Source organism: Dendronephthya gigantea, unplaced genomic scaffold, assembly GCF_004324835.1.
Source record: "Dendronephthya gigantea isolate DGI-Jeju-01 unplaced genomic scaffold, DenGig_1.0 000047F, whole genome shotgun sequence".
Classification (NCBI taxonomy): domain Eukaryota; kingdom Metazoa; phylum Cnidaria; class Anthozoa; order Malacalcyonacea; family Nephtheidae; genus Dendronephthya; species Dendronephthya gigantea.
The window spans coordinates 192,948-211,799 of record NW_021163057.1 but is presented as its reverse complement, the minus strand read 5'-3'; the positions used below and the strand labels follow the sequence as shown (position 1 = coordinate 211,799).

The 18,852-nt window shown below is 35.3% G+C and overlaps 2 protein-coding genes across 4 annotated transcripts; both read right to left on the bottom strand.

Moving 5' to 3' along the window:
* Positions 1-535: 535 nt before the first annotated feature.
* On the bottom strand, positions 536-3,098 carry LOC114527874 (recQ-mediated genome instability protein 1-like). Its single transcript, XM_028549583.1, has 6 exons — positions 2,798-3,098; positions 2,248-2,373; positions 1,936-2,040; positions 1,516-1,635; positions 1,253-1,389; positions 536-1,039 (listed from the first exon to the last, which is right to left on the bottom strand). The coding sequence occupies exons 1-6, from the start codon at positions 2,924-2,926 to the stop codon at positions 538-540; spliced, it is 1,119 nt and encodes a 372-aa protein (XP_028405384.1). The 5' UTR covers positions 2,927-3,098; the 3' UTR covers positions 536-537.
* Positions 3,099-3,954: 856 nt separating this feature from the next.
* On the bottom strand, positions 3,955-17,743 carry LOC114527867. Of its 3 annotated transcripts, none has more exons than XM_028549574.1 (3): positions 17,596-17,743; positions 4,638-5,451; positions 3,955-4,181 (listed from the first exon to the last, which is right to left on the bottom strand). In XM_028549574.1, exon 2 carries the CDS (start codon positions 5,435-5,437, stop codon positions 4,664-4,666), a length of 774 nt encoding a protein of 257 aa, XP_028405375.1. In that variant the 5' UTR covers positions 5,438-5,451; positions 17,596-17,743; the 3' UTR covers positions 3,955-4,181; positions 4,638-4,663. The 3 variants fall into 3 exon arrangements, with proteins under 3 accessions (XP_028405375.1, XP_028405376.1, XP_028405377.1); XM_028549575.1 differs by lacking the exon at positions 17,596-17,743 and adding an exon at positions 14,060-14,162; XM_028549576.1 differs by lacking the exon at positions 17,596-17,743 and adding an exon at positions 8,225-8,362.
* Between the last annotated feature and the right edge of the window lie 1,109 nt (positions 17,744-18,852).

Genomic DNA, 18,852 nt, shown 5'->3' with positions numbered 1-18,852 from the left:
TTTTTAAATGTTATATGTTGTAATTTTCCTTGGCGAACAATATGCTTAGCCTTAGGTAATTATTGTTTACCGGCATGTGCTTCAAGCAAGAACCGACTTCTTAGCCATACTCGTATCTAGGATCTTTACCTCCGCACCACGGGGAGAAAGAGACCCTGGTCCTTGGCCCAGCGTGAGACTAACAGTAACGGCTTTTCACCGTATAAAGGTTACTGTAAACTGACAAATGGGAGAGAGGGAGATATAGCGGTAGTTAGGCGCTGTTGCTGAATTACTGTGACGTTGACAGAAGCTAACGTAACCTCTCACATCTCTCTCTCGACCTCCTGTTATTATTGCTGTTAAGCTGTTCAGAAGATCGAGTTTTTTGTTTATTTCTCTTCTTATAAAAAAGGAAATTTATTCAGAAACACTGCTTCTCGTATTTTAAACTAAATGTGAATTGTATTTAATGCAAGCTGGTACAAGCGCTAGTACAATGCAGAATACTTGTGAATTTGAACTGCGTCAGTCTTTTTGTAAGCATCCTAGGCTCTCTCAAAAGTCTTCAGTATTTTCTTCAATATATCTTATTAATTCGTCATCCATCATATCTTGATCATTGGCGACCACATCATCATTATCGATAGTGGCAGGTTGTCTAGATGCACGTGGCCGATTTATAGGAACATTAGAATTCCCTCCATTAATGATATCATCATCTAATTCAGCCAAGAAATCGTCATCGTCGTTAAGCAAAGATTCGAGGTCTCTTTCTGGATTTGTATCGCCAGTTTGAGAGCTATTATCATCGATAACGATAATGGCAGGTTGTCTAGATGCACGTGGCTGATTTATAGGACCATTAGAATTCCCTCCATTAATGGTATCATCATCTAATTCAGCCAAGAAATCGTCATCGTCGTTAAGCAAAGATTCGAGGTCTCTAAGTCTCTGTGAATTTGTCTCATCAATTTGAGAGCTATGATCATTGTTTTGTAATACATGATTTGCGTTATCATCCGTCTGCTGACCAACATCATCATCGCCATTGGCCTTCCTGTTCAATATTGACAATAACACAATATCAGCAGTGAACAGACCATTTTATTTTCTTAGGGCGAATAAGTGTTTTCAATCAGTCATCACACGTCAAATAGATATACGTTTATGGTTAAAAGATGTCAGAAAAGACATTAGTCATATATTTTATCATAAGTTAGAAGTTCATACTGTTATACATGTGATGTCTGTCATTTTACAACTGATATACCTGACAAGATGTTGTAAAATATTCATTTGTGAATTTTCTTCCACCATATGTGGAACATTTCCTCCTAAAATCTCAACATTATCATCAGTCAAAAACAGCATTCCAGATCTACATAATGTATTTTCTTTAATCAATATCTGAAAGAATGGTAGGTCAAAAAGATTAAAAAATCATAATGGTTTGGTACATTTTGGTTTAATTAGAATTCAGTGAATAGTTTACTTTTTTACTATTACAGAGGTACTATTTTAAGAAGTTTCCACCTTTGTTCCTGGCTTTAAATTGGTACTTAATTTTCTCATTGGTTGATATTCCATTCCTCCAATTGTTTGCCTTCCATCTGTCAGTTCTAATTTCAACATTCTACATGGTTTTGGCTGCCACTAACAGGGAAAAAAATTCAATAATAATATATTAATTATATATTACATTGTGTTTTCATCCAATCAAAATGCTCCTGTATTAATTTTATGTAGATGTATAAACACTGCAAGCATAAGCAAAGTTGTAAATTTTTATTGTCTAGATGGGTGGAAAAGTGCTTTGAGCTCTTTTGTGGCAGCATGGGCAGATTTGCATGCCCATGAGAACTTTATATTGTCCAAAGCAATTAGGCCCTTATTGCATAATTAGATTGAGCTTCAAAATTTCAATACACAAATGTTTATAATTTAAATTTTTACTGCCTGAGTTCTCTCCTCATCAACACTTGCATCGTCATTAATTTCATTCTTAAGTTTCTTCAGTTGGCTATATGCTGATGCACCAATATCAACAATTGAATTCATCTATAAAAAAAAATATTAGTTGTTTTGTGTATGCAATAAAAACATATTGGACAGGAAATACTAGTGATAAATAATAAATAATAATAATAATAAATAATAATAATAATAATGGAAGTATGCCCAGGAAAGAACAATATAATCCTAATTATTTCTCATGTACGTTTGCCTGTGCATGGGGCACAATGATATAAAATATGCAATAATTACTTGCAATATAATAATTCCCTGTGTAAAGGTTTTAGAAATAGTTGAAATTTGGTTTGGCAAAACAGGGAAACCACTATCACTCAGATCTGAAATTAACCATTGTTCATAAACATCATTCTTTAAGTCCTAAAACAGAAAATTCAGGAATATGTAAAGTGTATTGAACGGTTAATGGCTTTAAAGGAGCTAACCTAAAATTATTAATTTCAATAATTTGTTTTTTATTACTGTAATGAATCATTTCATTACCTATGCCAACCTGTTTTAGGGGTACCTATACCATTGTACATGACTTGAAAGAATCATAGGCAGGAAAATGTACAATTACTAAGCCTGAGATAGGTATTCTAGATATTTTTCTAAAAAATCACTATTGGACTACTATGTGTATGTTTCATTTGATACCACTACCTATGAAAAATATACCAGAAATGTTCTAAAACAATTTTGTAACAAAATAATCAGATTCATCATTCGATCATAAATACAAGACCCAGGATGCGTCAAGGCTATATAAATTAGCTTAGAGTTAAACCACGCGTTAACCTACCACGTATTCATTCCCCCGACTTTTCAGCCAAGATAAACAAGGTTCTAGCCACTCGACATCGACGGTGATGTGTTTGGTATTCTGCAACCACTCAGATGTGTTTGAAATTTCCCGCTCAGTTACCGCCATATCATGTCCATGAAATATGAACGTCTCCTTGAAATGTCACATAAATGTCTGTCTCATAAATTTTATAACAAAACGGTAGCACTGGATTGATAATATCTCAACGTTAGATCAGAATTTAAACGCGTTCTAAACCTGTTTTCGTGTATCAAGACAAGAATTGACAAATTAAAATAGGAAATCAGCCCAAAATTTCGGGGGGGGGGCTCCTAGCACGTATGGCGTTCGCCTATAGACAAATTGGCATTTCCATTTGAAATACTTTTTTGAACGGCAACCGGGGCACTCACCATACCTCGATGGAAAAAGGTGAAAATCAAAATGGGTTTTGGTTTAGATCAGCTTGTATATAGCGTATGTCATTCCAATATGTTACCTACGATCACGGCCGTACTGAAGGCGGGTGTTAGGGGTGCACCTCCGATTAGCAATTTTCGGACTTAAAAGATAAAATGAATAATCAGTTCGGTTTTCTGTCAGGAAAATATCCGGAACTTTTTATTTTTATTTATTCTTGCAAATCCCATGCCCCTGGTAAATGTTGGCCCATTTTGCTTGGAGGGAGTAGGCAATTGGTAATACTAAAAAGCTGGTATGCCCGTGTGCCATGACATGAATTGCCCCACTAAAGTAATTCCAGAACGTCCAAAAATTTCCAAGAGGAATAGTGTCGCCACAGCTTCGTCTACTGGAGTGTATAATCTTAATTTATTATATTAACTTTGGCGGGCATTGCGGTGTATTTGCGGGCCAAAATGAGAAATTTGCCGGGCTGAAATATATTTTAGGCTGCTGTCCCATTGCATAATTTCTTATTCAATAATTGCCCTTTAAAGTAAATATAATATTCTTGGCCATAAATGTGTTTTTGGCACTCCTCAAAACACATTTTAACCCTCTCTACGCTCGCTCAAAACAAAAACACATTTTAATATGCCCGTGAACATCAACTCTATTGTTATATTTGGAAAAATGATATATACCGTATATTATCAAGTTTCCGTTTTAAAAAAGAATATGTTGTCATTGACTCATTGCACACAATTATAAGTATACTTTATTGATTGAATTGTCGCATGCGAATACACCATATCTATAGTATATACAACTCGCACAACAGTTACTTTTTTAACGATTAATTACTAATTCATATGTGACGTTTTCATTTCGTGTATTTAGGCATATTAAATCTATTCTAACTTGTATATACGACTTGCATGTTCGTCCTTAATGCTTTGATCTTACTGCAGATTCTAATCTAAATGGAAGAAACAGAGTGTTATGTTAGTAAATGTACGATTAGACATACGACAAGGAATCTTTTAAGCATTTTCCCGCGATTTCTTGCTCTCTACCAAAAAGTATAGGCCATAGGGAGACAGCCAAGATGGGTTTGTGGAAAATTGTTTAGATTTAGGGCTTTGAATAGCGTTTTCTGCGTTATAAGAACACTTTCGAAAGAAATTTCAGTTTTTGAAGCAAATTTCAATAGTGATAACTTGAGCACTTAATTAGCACTCCAGGTAATGTCACATACAGTACACCACTTGTTTTCATCATAATCTTGTCTCATCGCATAAGGCCGTTTTTTGCACATATTTGCAACCAAGCACAAAGCCATCGCATATGATGAAGAACTAACTCAGATAACACATTTTGATTTGATCACAACTGGAATGACGTAACACTCTAGAATATACTGATGATATTGTACCTTGTACATTATTTTCTACATTCCTGTTAGTTTTTTGTATTCTTGGAAATTGTATCGCGACCTCCTCGCAGCTGGTCTTTCGCTATGACATTTCTTCCACCACGTAGTTGATCGTTGGAAATCACCTCTCGTCCACCGCGCAACTGGTCATTAGGAATGGAATCTCTGCCACCACGCAGCTGATCATACTCTATCATATCTCGTCCACCACGCAATTGCCTCTTCGCAATAGTATCTCGTCCGCCTCGAAGTTGGTCATGAGTAATGGCATCTCTTCCGCCGCGTAGTTGATCGTCGTTAAAAATTTTGCTTCTTCCACCACGTAGCTGGTCATTCTCGACGATCTCTCTGCCACCACGGAGTTGTTCACTGTAAATAACATTTCTTCCTCCGCGAAGTTGATCGAATTCTCTACTATGCTTGTCGTTCGCAATCTTGCTTCTTCCTCCACGTAGTTGATCTGCCTCGATGATGTCTCTGCCACCACGGAGTTGTTCATTGTAAATTACATTTCTTCCTCCCCGTAGTTGATCCTCTGATTCCAACTCTCTACTATGCTTTTTGTTAGCAATCTTGCTTCGTCCACCGCGTAGTTGATCTGCTTCAATAATCTCTCTGCCACCACGGAGTTGTTCCTTGGAAATGACATTTCTTCCTCCACGTAGTTGATCCTCGTGGGAAATGATGGACCGACCGCCTCGCAGCTGATCATTGGGAATTTTATCTCTTCCACCTCGTAGCTGCCTGCTTTCCACGCACCACAGGAATGCTACCAGTGTCAGTAATACTGTAGTCTTCATATCGTCTTTTCAATCTGAGAAAACAAGACGTTGAAATTTAAATAATGAACTATGAGTACCAGTATTTGACGATTACTGGAACTAAATTCGAGTAAGACCGTATTCACGTATTGCGTTTTTTTGACTATTTGGGTTATGATGCATGGGGTGAATGAACAGACAGACTAATTATTTATTCATTTATTGAAGCAACTGACGTTTGATCAAGCACTTTTCCACTACAAGACGTACTTTATTGAGGATTTTTCTTTATTTGTTTTGCAGAAAATGGTTTTGTCTCTTTGTCTATGGCCTATTTGTCTAACGTCTGGAAATCTAATTTATGTTGGGTTCGAATAGCAAACAGTTCCTTGACGGCCTTCTTTATGAACTAATTCATGGCGTCTGTAGGTAAGGGCAACATTTTGGAATTGCATTTTCTTGTGGTTTGCCTAGGGACCATATGAGTATTTTTAAAATTCCTCGTGGAGCTTATTTATCATTCCTTTTGAAATTCCCCATCAAATATGTACAATTCTGAGGAGTCAATTTCACATGATTTTCTAAGAGATAAGACAACATGAAACATTCCAGTAAGTCACATTCTGGTCAGATTATTGGCACACGAAAGACTGGGGTCGGAATGTTGGTACGTAACTGTGATGAATGCAGCTTCATTAATATCGTTTACTAATAATAATACAATGAATGATTTCCAAATATAAATAAATTCATGTTGTATCTTTGCAACAATCGGGCACATTCTTTTGCAAGAGCCGGACAATCGTGCAAAATATCCGAACAGGTGCGTATACAAATGGCACCCAACAGTTGAATAGCAGACTACTGGGTGAATCAGTGCGCGTAGGATGCGCGTTGGAGTTTCGAGCGATTTAAAAAATTGAAAAAAATACGTGTTTGTTCTCTCGCTCCCACACCCGCACTTACACAACACTCCTTATTTAGTTAAGAAACAATGTCATGCCGGGAAGGTCTGTTTGTAACCAGCAGGAGAGTTAAAACATCGTCTTTGAATGTCTGAATTGCAAGGTTAACTTATTAACGTATAGTAAATATAAGCGCCGCTCTTCTTTCTGTCAAGAACATGTTTGCCAGTGTAACTTTCGTTTGGTATACGCTTATAACTTCTTACTTCTGGTGGGGGAATTTGACTTACATTTCGTGGAAGATTAAGGAGCAATGCTATTTAAATACTATTTTTTGTAAAAGATGTCAGGTCACCCCGTTGAATGCAATTAATCTTACGAAATAACTGTGGGCCAGTATTTTTAAACGACATCATAATCTTATTATTATAATTATATAATCACATCATAATTATAATCATCACCATTATCGTATTATCATATTTCGTACTCGATATTACCCGCCCAAATTTAAAAAGAGCCGTTAAACGAATTGAATCAAAACTTGTTTAGCTTATTAAGATTCTTATACACACGATAATTACATCAGAAAGAACTAGACGCAAGGTAAGTAAGGTGTATACTATAGTTGCATTTTAATGCCCCGCCCACAACATATGACGAAGGAAATTGAAGACAAAAGAATATTTTTACGGTTACGGATTTCGTCCTCACATATACTACATGTCAATACTGAGACTAAGACAGGTGCACAAAAAATATAAAGGATAAGATTTTCTTAAGAAAATGAATTATTTTTGTGCGATTACCATATTTTGCCCTTTTTCGATATCTATAGTGTTTCGAGAAAAGTAACCGATCGTTTCTAAATTGCCAACTTACTGAAAATCGTCGCATTGAAGATTGATTTTTATTGATTGCGCTCGTCACGAAAAACTGCATAAATTGTGTTTATATTCTCTTCGCGTTATATGTTTCGGTGTAATAATAGAATTGTCCTGTGGAAATCACGTGGCTATGATGGGTTGAAATCTATCAGTTTATTCTTTTTCATGAGATATACATTCGCAGAGCCTAACAGGCGAACCGAGTAAACATGCATACTGGAACCAACATAGATATGCTATCAGCCATTAGATTAATTATATCATCACCTAGGCGTAGTTATACACAACATGTACAGCTAATTCAATAATAAAGGCTCTCCTTAAATATCATCCTTGAACTCCGAAAGCGCGTGGGATGGGTTTTGCTTAGCGGCTGCAAGATTAACTTGGAAGATTGGTTTTGTAAGAATCTCTAAGATGAAAGAGATGACCATAACAACAGGAAATATATTTAACTTTGAAGATAATCTTTGAATAATTAGGCATAGTAAGTTGAAGCCCTGCCCATCATCCCTTTCGTGCTCTGGTTTGCAATTTTAATTGAATATTGAATTAGCTATATATTGCATGCTTGGATGGGCATATCCATATAGTTATTAGCCAATTTGATAGGGAGGCATCACGCCTCTGCTTTTCAAATACCTCAAATTCTGCGAGCAAAATTACTGCTACAGATTCACTCGTACTTGACAATTTTGTGTTGTTCTCTCAAGTTCTCCCGTCTCTCAGTTACACATGCATAGAGTTCCACATAGTCCTTTTAATCAAAACCGCTAATGTTAATAAGGAGCCCAATTAGGAACTAACGATGATTAACAATCTTATTGATCCTGAAGTATTTAAGCAATTTTCTAATTTCATTGAATACCATATAATTAGAAATGAAGATAGTGTTAGTATGTAAGATCTATGAAGAAGTCTTTAAGGAATTTCACCTCAATCCAGAACCCACGATTCGCAGCGTGTATTATATTGAGCGTACATATCCGTTGTAAAAATTGCGTAAAAATCGCTCGAAATTAGATATAACCGACCTGTTTTGATAGTTGTGTCAATCCAAAACTGTGTCCAGGCGCCCTACTTTTGAATCAAAGTAAATATATCAGTTACAGCTTCGTCTTCGCCAGAGCATCATAACCTACATGTTTTCCGTAGAGCTAACCGTTAATATGGAAATTAAAACAATGTTCCATTTGTATTTACACCTTCCGTTATGAGTGGGAGTTCAAACATGTCAAAGTGATCGATCGAATCAATCAGTATTAACCAATAAAAAAATAATGACAATGCCATTCGCTGAAATTAAAATTGAATAGTGTACCAAACGTAGAGATAATCACCAAAGTTTATCATGCAAACCTTGGGATATATAATCAGGATTTAACCTTCATTAAAAATGAGACTCGATTTGAATCTCAGTAAGATAACCCTATAAGTGAGTTTGAATTGTGCTAAATATATAATCACCTTCTGTGCTTTTTGTTTTTTCCACAGACCCCTGGCTGCGTTTCTTTTTAAAAAAGTAAACAGAGCCTTAATGGCCATGGATTCAATTTGTTTACACAGCGACCTATTGGCAAATATTATACCTGTGCATATAACCACAGATATAACATAGCCTGCCTCAATTATAACACTTTCAACCACCCAATCGCTCTAACACGTACACGAGGGGATTAAGTTGAGGGAAGAATAATTTTAGCATATAACGATGTCGTTAATCTATGCATTTTTTTCTGCCATCACATGCAATTAATAAATCAATATTGTTGCAGCTTGTATAGATATCGATTCTCTAACTGAATGCTTTGGAAAATGAAAATGAAGGTCTCACTGCTTATATGTAAGCATATAGAGCGCTTGATATTGACTCTACCTATCTAGTAAGAATGTATTATAGGTATTATTATAGGTAGATTTTTAATAGATAAGTAATATCCAATATGCTGTGTGGCATGTATAAATTCTCTAAATGCATGCATGTATTCATAATATAGGACTTAAAGGTTGAAGATGAAAGCTTTGACAGCAAAATAATAACCTATCGCATCTGATATTGATGGAGATAGACTAGAATGTTCAATCATTAACAACCGAAAATTTCACAATTGATATATAGTAGATATGACGTGTGCAAGGCAAGTAATATTTTGTGAAGTATTAGGCCTTATATTTATTAGCACTAATAGGCTAACTTATACTAACATGTGCATGCATGCATCAGTATATATGTTAAATTAGCTACATCGTCGTTCTATAGTCTTAGTATAGAAAATAACTTTAAAATTAATAAACTGGATATTTTACAACTCAGCATAGTCAAGAGCAGGCTTTTGTATTTGAACTGCTTCTGTATTTTTTTCCCGCGATGGACGGTCTGATTTAGGTGTTTTGATCTCGTCAAACTCAGCTGCCTAAAATAGAATCTTGCGTGTCTGTGTTTGTAATAAAGCCGATACATTATGCACCTGAGTTAATGCCGCGTTAAAAGCTCTTAGATTTTTAACGTTTGACCGATCATCAGCTCAATGAACCTTGTAGTCGTGCCCCGCCTTCCCACTTTCGCCCACCCACCACCAGCTGTGGGACATAAAAGCCATTAGGATCGTAATGGTGACCACGCGTCTTTCATGCTATTAGCTATTCAACTTGTCTTTGAGTAAAGATAATGGTGGACGAATACCAGAAAAACAAACATCATTCTATATATAATTATTTACTTTGTGCCATGTGTGGTGTATGAAATTTATTCGAGCTAGGAATCAGACAAAATGACCGACTTAAAGCACGTTTCTGAAGTAAATACGTTCTGGCCTGGCTTTCGTGAAATCATTTTGAAACCATTTTTGTTGCAATTTTTGATGCGATTTTCTTCTAATGATGAATGTGAATTAACGAGTGCACGAGTGGGTTCGTTACAGACCGTGAAATAAAGTCACTTTTCAAATTCCCTTTGTCGTCACACTCTATAGTCTGGTGACTCCTATATAATAGTGATAACTCTAAACTAAAAAGTGAGAGGATAAATCATAATTAAATTGTTTGTGTTTGGATTCTGATTTGGATTTATAGAATAAATTGGAAAGGTTTTTAAAAAATTTTGTCTTCTATTGATAAATTCTATTGATACAATTAGCATGCACTCATTTGAAAAATGCACAATCGATCTTTCTGGGCTACCCACAGGATCATTTACTAATCAGTTCCATTTGTTTTTCAAAATCGTCTTCAGTTCAACACTACCCTCAAATCAAGTATATATATTTTCTCTTGTTCTTTATTATTATCTATATTGTTCGCCTAGGTGTGGAATTTTAAGAAATTTTCAAGACAGACGTCGTCACGTCGAACGATTTCTCATAAATTTAACATATATGCAGTACAATCACGTTATCAATATTTACGTATTTATATATGTTTCCATATGAGAACCCTAATGATAATATATATATATATATATATATATATATATATATATAATTATATATATTATAATATATAAACTGAATAGTCTAGATCTATATCAACTGAATAGTGATCACGTGCACACGCATTTAGTAGCAGACAGTTCGGCGACATCTATATAACTAAATTCATGATCGGTATAAACGTGTCATATCAACCCAACCGGATGCAGCTATTAATAATTTCTATCCTTATCGGCGAGAATATTTTTCATTTGTCAATTATAGCAGGAGGAATTATCAGGCGAAAAAAACGAGTTGATGATAACTATAATCTTCGCATGTAAACATAGACATAGTATATATAATATCACTCTCTTATCAGTCGCTAAAGCAAGATCCGTATATCAGAACAATCAATTTTTTATTCATTTTGAATTGCATGTTGTCTGAAATTTGTAACAAATTGCGAGCAACAAAAACTATATTTATTAGCTATTGCCCATTATTTGCTTAGTATAATTATTATACTTCTATACAGAAGTAGGCTAGTAGCGACGCTTGTATACTATATATAGGTAAAGTTTCATTATATATATGGATATTACATTTTGCCGGTTATTGCATGCATGGAATATTATACTACCCGCTAAGAAATCGAATTCCCGAGGCTGGGCGCATTGCTTTTTCTTGCGTGAGTCAGTAGCTAAGCGGTTTGTGACTTTGTGTTGGATATTTAAATATAGTACCATGCACGCCACGCTTGATAAAATGCTTGGTTTTCAGGCCTAATCAAAATAACCGCATAAAGGATCAAAAACAAAAATGAGTTTATATATATCGCACTTTTCTCACGAAGAATCTACCTTATATTTCGGAGAAATGAATGAAGCTGCATGGTTGTAGGAACATAAAGGATTGTTTCAATGTAAATATACTTGAAATGTTATGAATTGTAATCAAAACCGCGCTATACTGGTAGTAAAAATAAGTACTGTCATATAAAAGTCCTTTTTGATTCGAAATTTGATGGATTTATCCACGACTCGGAAACGAGAGATTATTCGGAATAAAGAGTCGAGCAAAGCCTTCATCTAGCGCCAATGCATGTGTATTTATTCGTGCATGTATGTCAATTTTTTTGTCTCGGGAAACATCTAATTTGTGGCAATCTAACTGGACGCATTTAATTTCGTTTCCATGCAAAAAACGCACATTATAAATGAGAAATGCAACGTATCTAATCGACTCTTTCTGATTTTGTATCTTGCTTGCATCTGTACATGTATATTACTCGTACAAATTAATGAATGTTTTTCAGATCAGTTTTATTTTTCTCCTCACCAAGGCAACTAGACATAAATATTTCTCACATGTAAATTTTCTCAGTATTTTTCTATGAATAATAAAACGAAATTCCCCACTGGCTAGCTTGTATGAGTGAGTATGAGACTGGATGATACGAAGAACCCAAATATTTGAAGCATGCATGCAATGCAGGCTAAAATTAGTTGATTAAATTATATTATTTGTAAACTAAGACTGTTTAAAATCATTATAGTTTTTGACGATCTTCAGAGACCATTAAGTTCCGAAACGCCTTTGCTTATAGCCAGCTTGCCATTGTAATGGCTAGCTATTATGGGTTATACCGATAAGAGAATGGACAAAAACTATTGTATTTGTTTGGGCTTTGGAATTTCAAACGGTTTAACAGTGCGCATTTCTGCATTTCTGCAAATCAAATTGCAAGAAAAAGTGTTAGCAGTTTGAATTGCAGCATATCTGATGTTTCGTAAATCATGTAAATGAAACATATTGACATGCACACATGTCTTTACGAAAACGTGGACACCGGCGCTGAACGGAGTCTCGCTTTCGTCGACTTGTTATTCCCAATTATTTTTCGCGTTTTTGTGCTTTTTGAGCTAGTGGGCGCGGTCTGTGATAAAACCATGCAATAATGATACTTTCCGATCAAAAATACACTATGGTATATAGTACCAGCATTACAAATTTAAGAACATTCCTCATATAAAACATAAGAACAGTTCCTGTAATTGTATCGTATAACTGTATTTTTGTATAGTTCTGTACCAAGTTTGCAAATCTGTGGTACATTGGCGTTACGTATATATATCGTCGAAAACCCTTTCAAAAATTATTCCTATGTTATAGAAAACATATTTTATATAGTATTATATTGATCTATTTAAGGATGTCAACAAAAATAGCACGTGCATGTGTTCATTTTTATTGGCTATACACTAAATGTGGAATAGCCTTGCCGAGCATGCACTTGCATGTTCATGTAGTCCGCATGTGAGATTTTGCCTCGCGTATATAGACAGAATTAAAGAAATGCAATTGAAATACAATCTCACCGTTGTTAGTCCAGCCATGCAATTATTGCATGCACAGGCGTGTGCGTGGGAAGGCTTCAAAAGGCATGCGCAATCAAAGAATACGAAACTGAAATTCGTGGAATGCTCGTAATTTTGTCAAAGGTTTTGACAGTTTTGTGGTTAAAAGTTGCATGCCCTTAAGAGAGCACTTACGCCCATTGCACATTAAACGACATTTTGATCAAAAGATCAAGACAAATTCTTGCGACGATAATCTTATTTTTATCTTGAAAGAGCTGCACAAAATTGTATAAGATGCGAAGAAAACAGCATGACCTATAGCTGTGAAATTTGATACTGTTTTTCAGTAAAAACCATCAGTATTGTCGAGATTTGTCTAAGTAAAAATGTTTTAACTGCGCAACGGTCGCACGACGACCTTTTAAGCAGATCGTTCTTTAATTGTTATATTTCAGATTAAAATCGGTGTTTGTTGTCATGTTTCCCAATGGTTGGCACATGTACTCATCTTTTCTTTTTTTGCTACGTTTGGGCCATAGCTTGTTTCCTCTACCCAAGTCTGCCTCAGATGCCACAGGCAAGTGAGGCAACTGCACGATAAAGTAAATGTTTCATATTTATTTAGATATACGGGTGTTTGGTTCGATCTGTGACCGCAGGTATTTCTGTGTAAACTATGAATGCATTATGCTGATGCGCGATGTGAATACTTTCCACGGCCACAAGCTTGCGTTTCAGTCACAAATGGTCATTATATCACAGCCAGTACATGCATGTACTCTTAGAACGTAGAAGATAGATCTTCATTACATAGCGGTGGGTTCTGCGGATAATGAGACATATAAGTGTTCTGGTTGGCTTTTGTATGTTATGCGCAGTGCCGTATCTATTAGATTTTATAATGAGAAATTATATAATATACACAATGAATTACTCCCATCCGTGGACCCAGGATATACACATGACTAACTAACTAACAGAAGTTAATGCTTTAACACATTGACTAACCTATAAAAAGGCAATGTTCTCTCGAGCGTAGTAAATAACTATCGTCTTTTTTCTCTACTAATATATCCTACTAATAGTTGTGTGATCTTACTTGTGAATCGCTTCCACTGTTTCCCTTTAACTTAAAATTGTCCCCGGCAGTGGAAAGCTTGGTGCTCGATGGATTGCGGACTGATGCGATATATATAAATGCTTGTATTTGCTATCACGTGGGAAGTTGAAATAGTGGCCAGACAAATAGGGGCAAATTAGTAATTTCTTTTGTCAACTGAGTTCTATTTACATTTGCAGATTTCCTGATGCTTTTACCTCAATTTTACTCCTAATTGAAAAACCATTTTCGGCCAAGTTATAATGGGTTCGTAATTGATGCATTTTTAAATTTAGCAACTCTTTCAAAACTCGAGAGTGCCATAATGATTATTTTATTGTTTGCCGGATAACGCAATATGGCTAATTCAACTCTTGATCTATGCGTCTCATCGACATCTGCTGAGCTATAAGCTGAAAGAGTTTTCAAGTCGATTGGGAATAAAAGGAATCTCTACTACTTTGTAGATTATACTTTCTATAATTGCTTTAAATATTCATGTACGTTTTTGTACATATTTATTTTTCTGTCACAAAGAGTTTGGGCATTAGAAGCCCTTATGTTTCCTGACGAGATTAAACATGTTGTCTGCCTTTTGGTTGATATTAGAGTTGTTGTATTTTTTTTAGAAATTAAAAACATTTTTGTAAGAGTAACTTGGCGTCAACGGTTTAACAACAAAATACTTTCTTAGGTTAGTTTCTCAAGTTTAAAGTTAGATAACATTTGATGAAGCCGGAAAAAAACTTTTTATTTTTTGCAATCCTCCGTCTTTTTAAAAGCTTTCACGATGAAAACAGCTGGCAATTTTTATGCCGTTTTCATATAGCGTTTTTGTGGCAATGGCCGAACGGTGTAAGTCATTTTTCGATTCCGGCTGCTTGATTTCAATTAAATGAAAAGCTCTATACTATCATAGCATCATGCTATCCAAACAGTCTAATTGGTGCATGTATAATACTGATGAATATGCGAGCTTTGTCAGTCAGCGAACGTTATGGGGACATAAAAAATTTATATTCGGATTTGACGGCGCAGCGAATGATTGAAAATACAAATGTAGCTATACTTTTCCACATCATTCGTCGATCAGATACAATCAAATCCTCCGATACCTCGAAACGAGAAGTATAACTTTGCAAAGAAACTCATTGAAAATGTGAAAGATAGATCGTCAGCGAGGCCCTTTTTATCTTAAATTTTAAAATTCATACTCTGGTAAAATAGAGAAAAAAACCAAAGAAATTGTTCGGGTACATGTTCATATTCCCCTTCCCAGAGTTAAATGAGGAAACCTTCACATGAACCTTAGCGTTGCGTGCATGATTGCAACGTTTTCACGGTATTTATTGTGAAACAACTACGGCTTATTCGTTCTTTTACGCTTTGATGTCAGTTTGATGTAATTGATGTTTTATGTGTAGATTCAAATTCAATTTAAATGTAAATTATTCCAAAGTAATTTATCCGCGCTCATGATACAGCATTCTGATTTCTGAACGACTATATGAATAAGAAATAAAGTTACAAGCGTGAATAGAAAATCATGTTTGCGATGATAGAATCAGAAAAAGTGTTCGCTATGCTCATTATAGATAAGAGCTTTTTCGACCCATTTCGGCCCTAAGAGAAAATACTTTAATTGTATATGCATAAACCTGGCCTTTTCCCTTTTAAAAGCTGTCAGTTTGAGTGAGTGTAATTTCGTCTCGTTATGAATGTTGCAAAATGTGAGTACTTGATAACCAAATATTCACATATTAACGATAGTACGTGTCAATGCAGATAACGCGAATTTTTCTGAATAATTTAAATAAGAGCTGTGTTCTCATTATACGAGCGACTGCAGACTTGTCATTATTAGGGTTCATATACCAATAATCTTCTACCCGTGCGCTTTCAGTAAAGGACAAAAAGATAGCGTTCAGCTGCAAGTATCAGTATATCTGCCACGGTGAAAGGCGATCGATGTGAGCGAGCTGTTTGGGCTTGTGAAGAATGGGGGCATCAAAGCTTAGCCACTGATCTATACTTTTAACGCTGTAATGTGCCTATTAGCTATTTTTGGCGCCTCGAGGTTGCTTAAATGCAATTTTAAAATTTCACTTATGCCGTAATTATGATAAATTGCAAAATGAACGAGAAATTTATATTAGTACATTTATGATGACAGTTGGAAAAGCGACAAATTGCGAAATATTGATTGGCAAAATAATGATGCGAGTTCGCGCGAGTTCTATAGCACTTGTTTCAAGAAAATATTTCTTGAGACAAGTTTTTTTCCTTGCCGGGATTGAAGAAAACGATTTTTTGCCGTGTAAAAATTTATGTGCACATTCGCAGAGCGTAGGCTATATAAAAGAATATAGCAACACTTCAGAAAGGTATAACCTTTACTTTTTTACAATTACGCATACTTGCTACTAAGTAAGAGTGTAGATGAACGTTATACCATTCTAAATTAGTATAGACATGCATACATTATATATTAAACTTCATTCTCAAAGTTATTGTACAATCACGCGTTGGAGTCTGTTTGACGGCTAAGACGTTTTGGAGCAGTAGGATCGATGCGCTTCATGCAAAACATACGAATGAATATTAAGTTTATTTTCAACTCATTCTTCTGTGGATATTGCTAACTAATTAATTAAAGAAAACTCTATTAATATTAATATTTTAACCCAGATGGCTTTATCCCTGAACAATACAAATCATCGATGATTAGGTTTTAAAGTGTGTACAATTTTTCTTTCTAAAAATTAATATATTTTAACCTTTGCTGTATAGAGATATTTTCGCTAATAAACTTTTGTTTTGCCAAAATTTCTATTTCCGGGTGATTCAGGGAAGACATTCATTTGGGCTGTAACCAGGGCATAACCGGCGTTCAACTGAAGACTAAGTGGTTATTTGCGTTTGCCTGTGACATTCGCCTGCATGTGGTTGATGACTGATATTTCGTAAGAATATAAAATATTCGGCACGAAGGTAAACCTCGTGGCTCGACTGATATTATATAGCCTAACATGACATATTCCACCCTCTAATATGGAAATTTATCAGCTCTGGATGAACTCTGGTATACTGGCCGCATGGACGAAACTTTTCTATTTGTGATCTTTGAAACGTTACTTTGTCGAAAGCAAACAAACCATCAGTATATTCAAAACTGACGTTTGTAGAAATCGCGCTAATTCATTTATGCACGTCAAGCAAGAGATTTTGACGCTATATATTGTCTATTTTGGAAAAGGGGTTATATTGGGTTGGATTAAGGGGGTTGTATATTGGTTTGGATTATAACGATACTTTGTTCGGATAAAATTAGTGAATTTTACCTCAAAACCAGGATCATATACTCGGCTACATCCTGCAGGGCACGAAGATTAAAATAAAATGTTTCGAAATATGCAAATCAGTAGTGTAGCTTATTGCTATATATATGATCTAAAAAACTGTTGCCTGCGCTAGAACTTTATCATACAGAGACTGAAAAATGTTACGATATCGTAAAAGCATTCATGTGTTTTTACCTTGATGCTGAACTCAATGCTTTCTGCTCTTTCTGAATTCCTTCTTCTTTGTGTGCCGATTGAAGAGATGTCACAAAGTGATATTCGAAAAAAATTCTGCGCAAATATAAAGTCAAAACTTTTGTTTTTAGTAATGAAACATTAGAGATGCATGAGCTGATAACGCCGTTGCAACTTGCGACTTTCTCACACTCGCGTAAATGATTAGCGATAATAAATGACAGAAGAGATAATCACTTTGTTTTCTTCGCGTTCCTTGATTGCAAATCACACAAAGTACTCGCGTGCCTCCGCAAAACAGCTTCCGTTCTTCCTACACACTTATGAATTAAAGCAAGGGCGTGTGGCGCATCATACGCGCTTTTCAACAATAAAGCAATTGCAATTATTTCAAGCCGGCTTTGATGCCAAATTATCGATCAACTACACTTTATATCCGAATATATATACTAACAACTATATGTACAGCTGTGTTCTGAATTACTTGTTTACCTAAGTTATAAGCCTAACACTGAATTCTCGTTTATTTTTCCACTTCTCGTTTACCGTTTTAATATTGTATTTACAATGTATGTATACAAAACACTTTCATTCTCAATGACAAGATCGTTTTTTTTTTCGTTATATTTACTGTAAGGTTTGATTTAAAATTTACTGGAAGGTGTATGATTTAAATCTAGGTAAAATTAGAAGAATCCACGCAGTCCTGATCTGAATGTGTCAACACCGGGTGTACAGGGTTTGCTCTTCGTATTTTAGGAGCGAATCGGACCCATGCTATCAATTTAACCGCAATTTATGAGAATCAACCAGAAATATCATGCGGGTGTATATTCACTTTAGTCATTTACCCGTGCATTTATCCATGTAATCCTAACAATAGACTCTGAATTAAAATTTCAATATTCTACGTTTAAAGTTGACTTTTCGTATAACCCTGCTAAGAAAGGGGGCCTAGCTGAATCATCAAAGTTCATTGTTAGCAATATAATTGATTTCTGTTCTTTTCCTTTTACCTGGTTATCAGTTTCAAAATTCTAAGAACGAGAAAAAAGCTTACTATAGAAGCAGATTGCGACTCAAACATCATCACTAAAAAAGTAACTGAATGATAAGTGGGACTGAATATCTTACCAAAATCAGACATTATATGGGTGTCGAAAAATAGTTTCATTAGTTCGAGTAGTATAAAGTAGGGTCGTATAAAGTTTTCGATTCCTTGGCTATATTCCTATTTAATGGTGTGATAAAAAAATT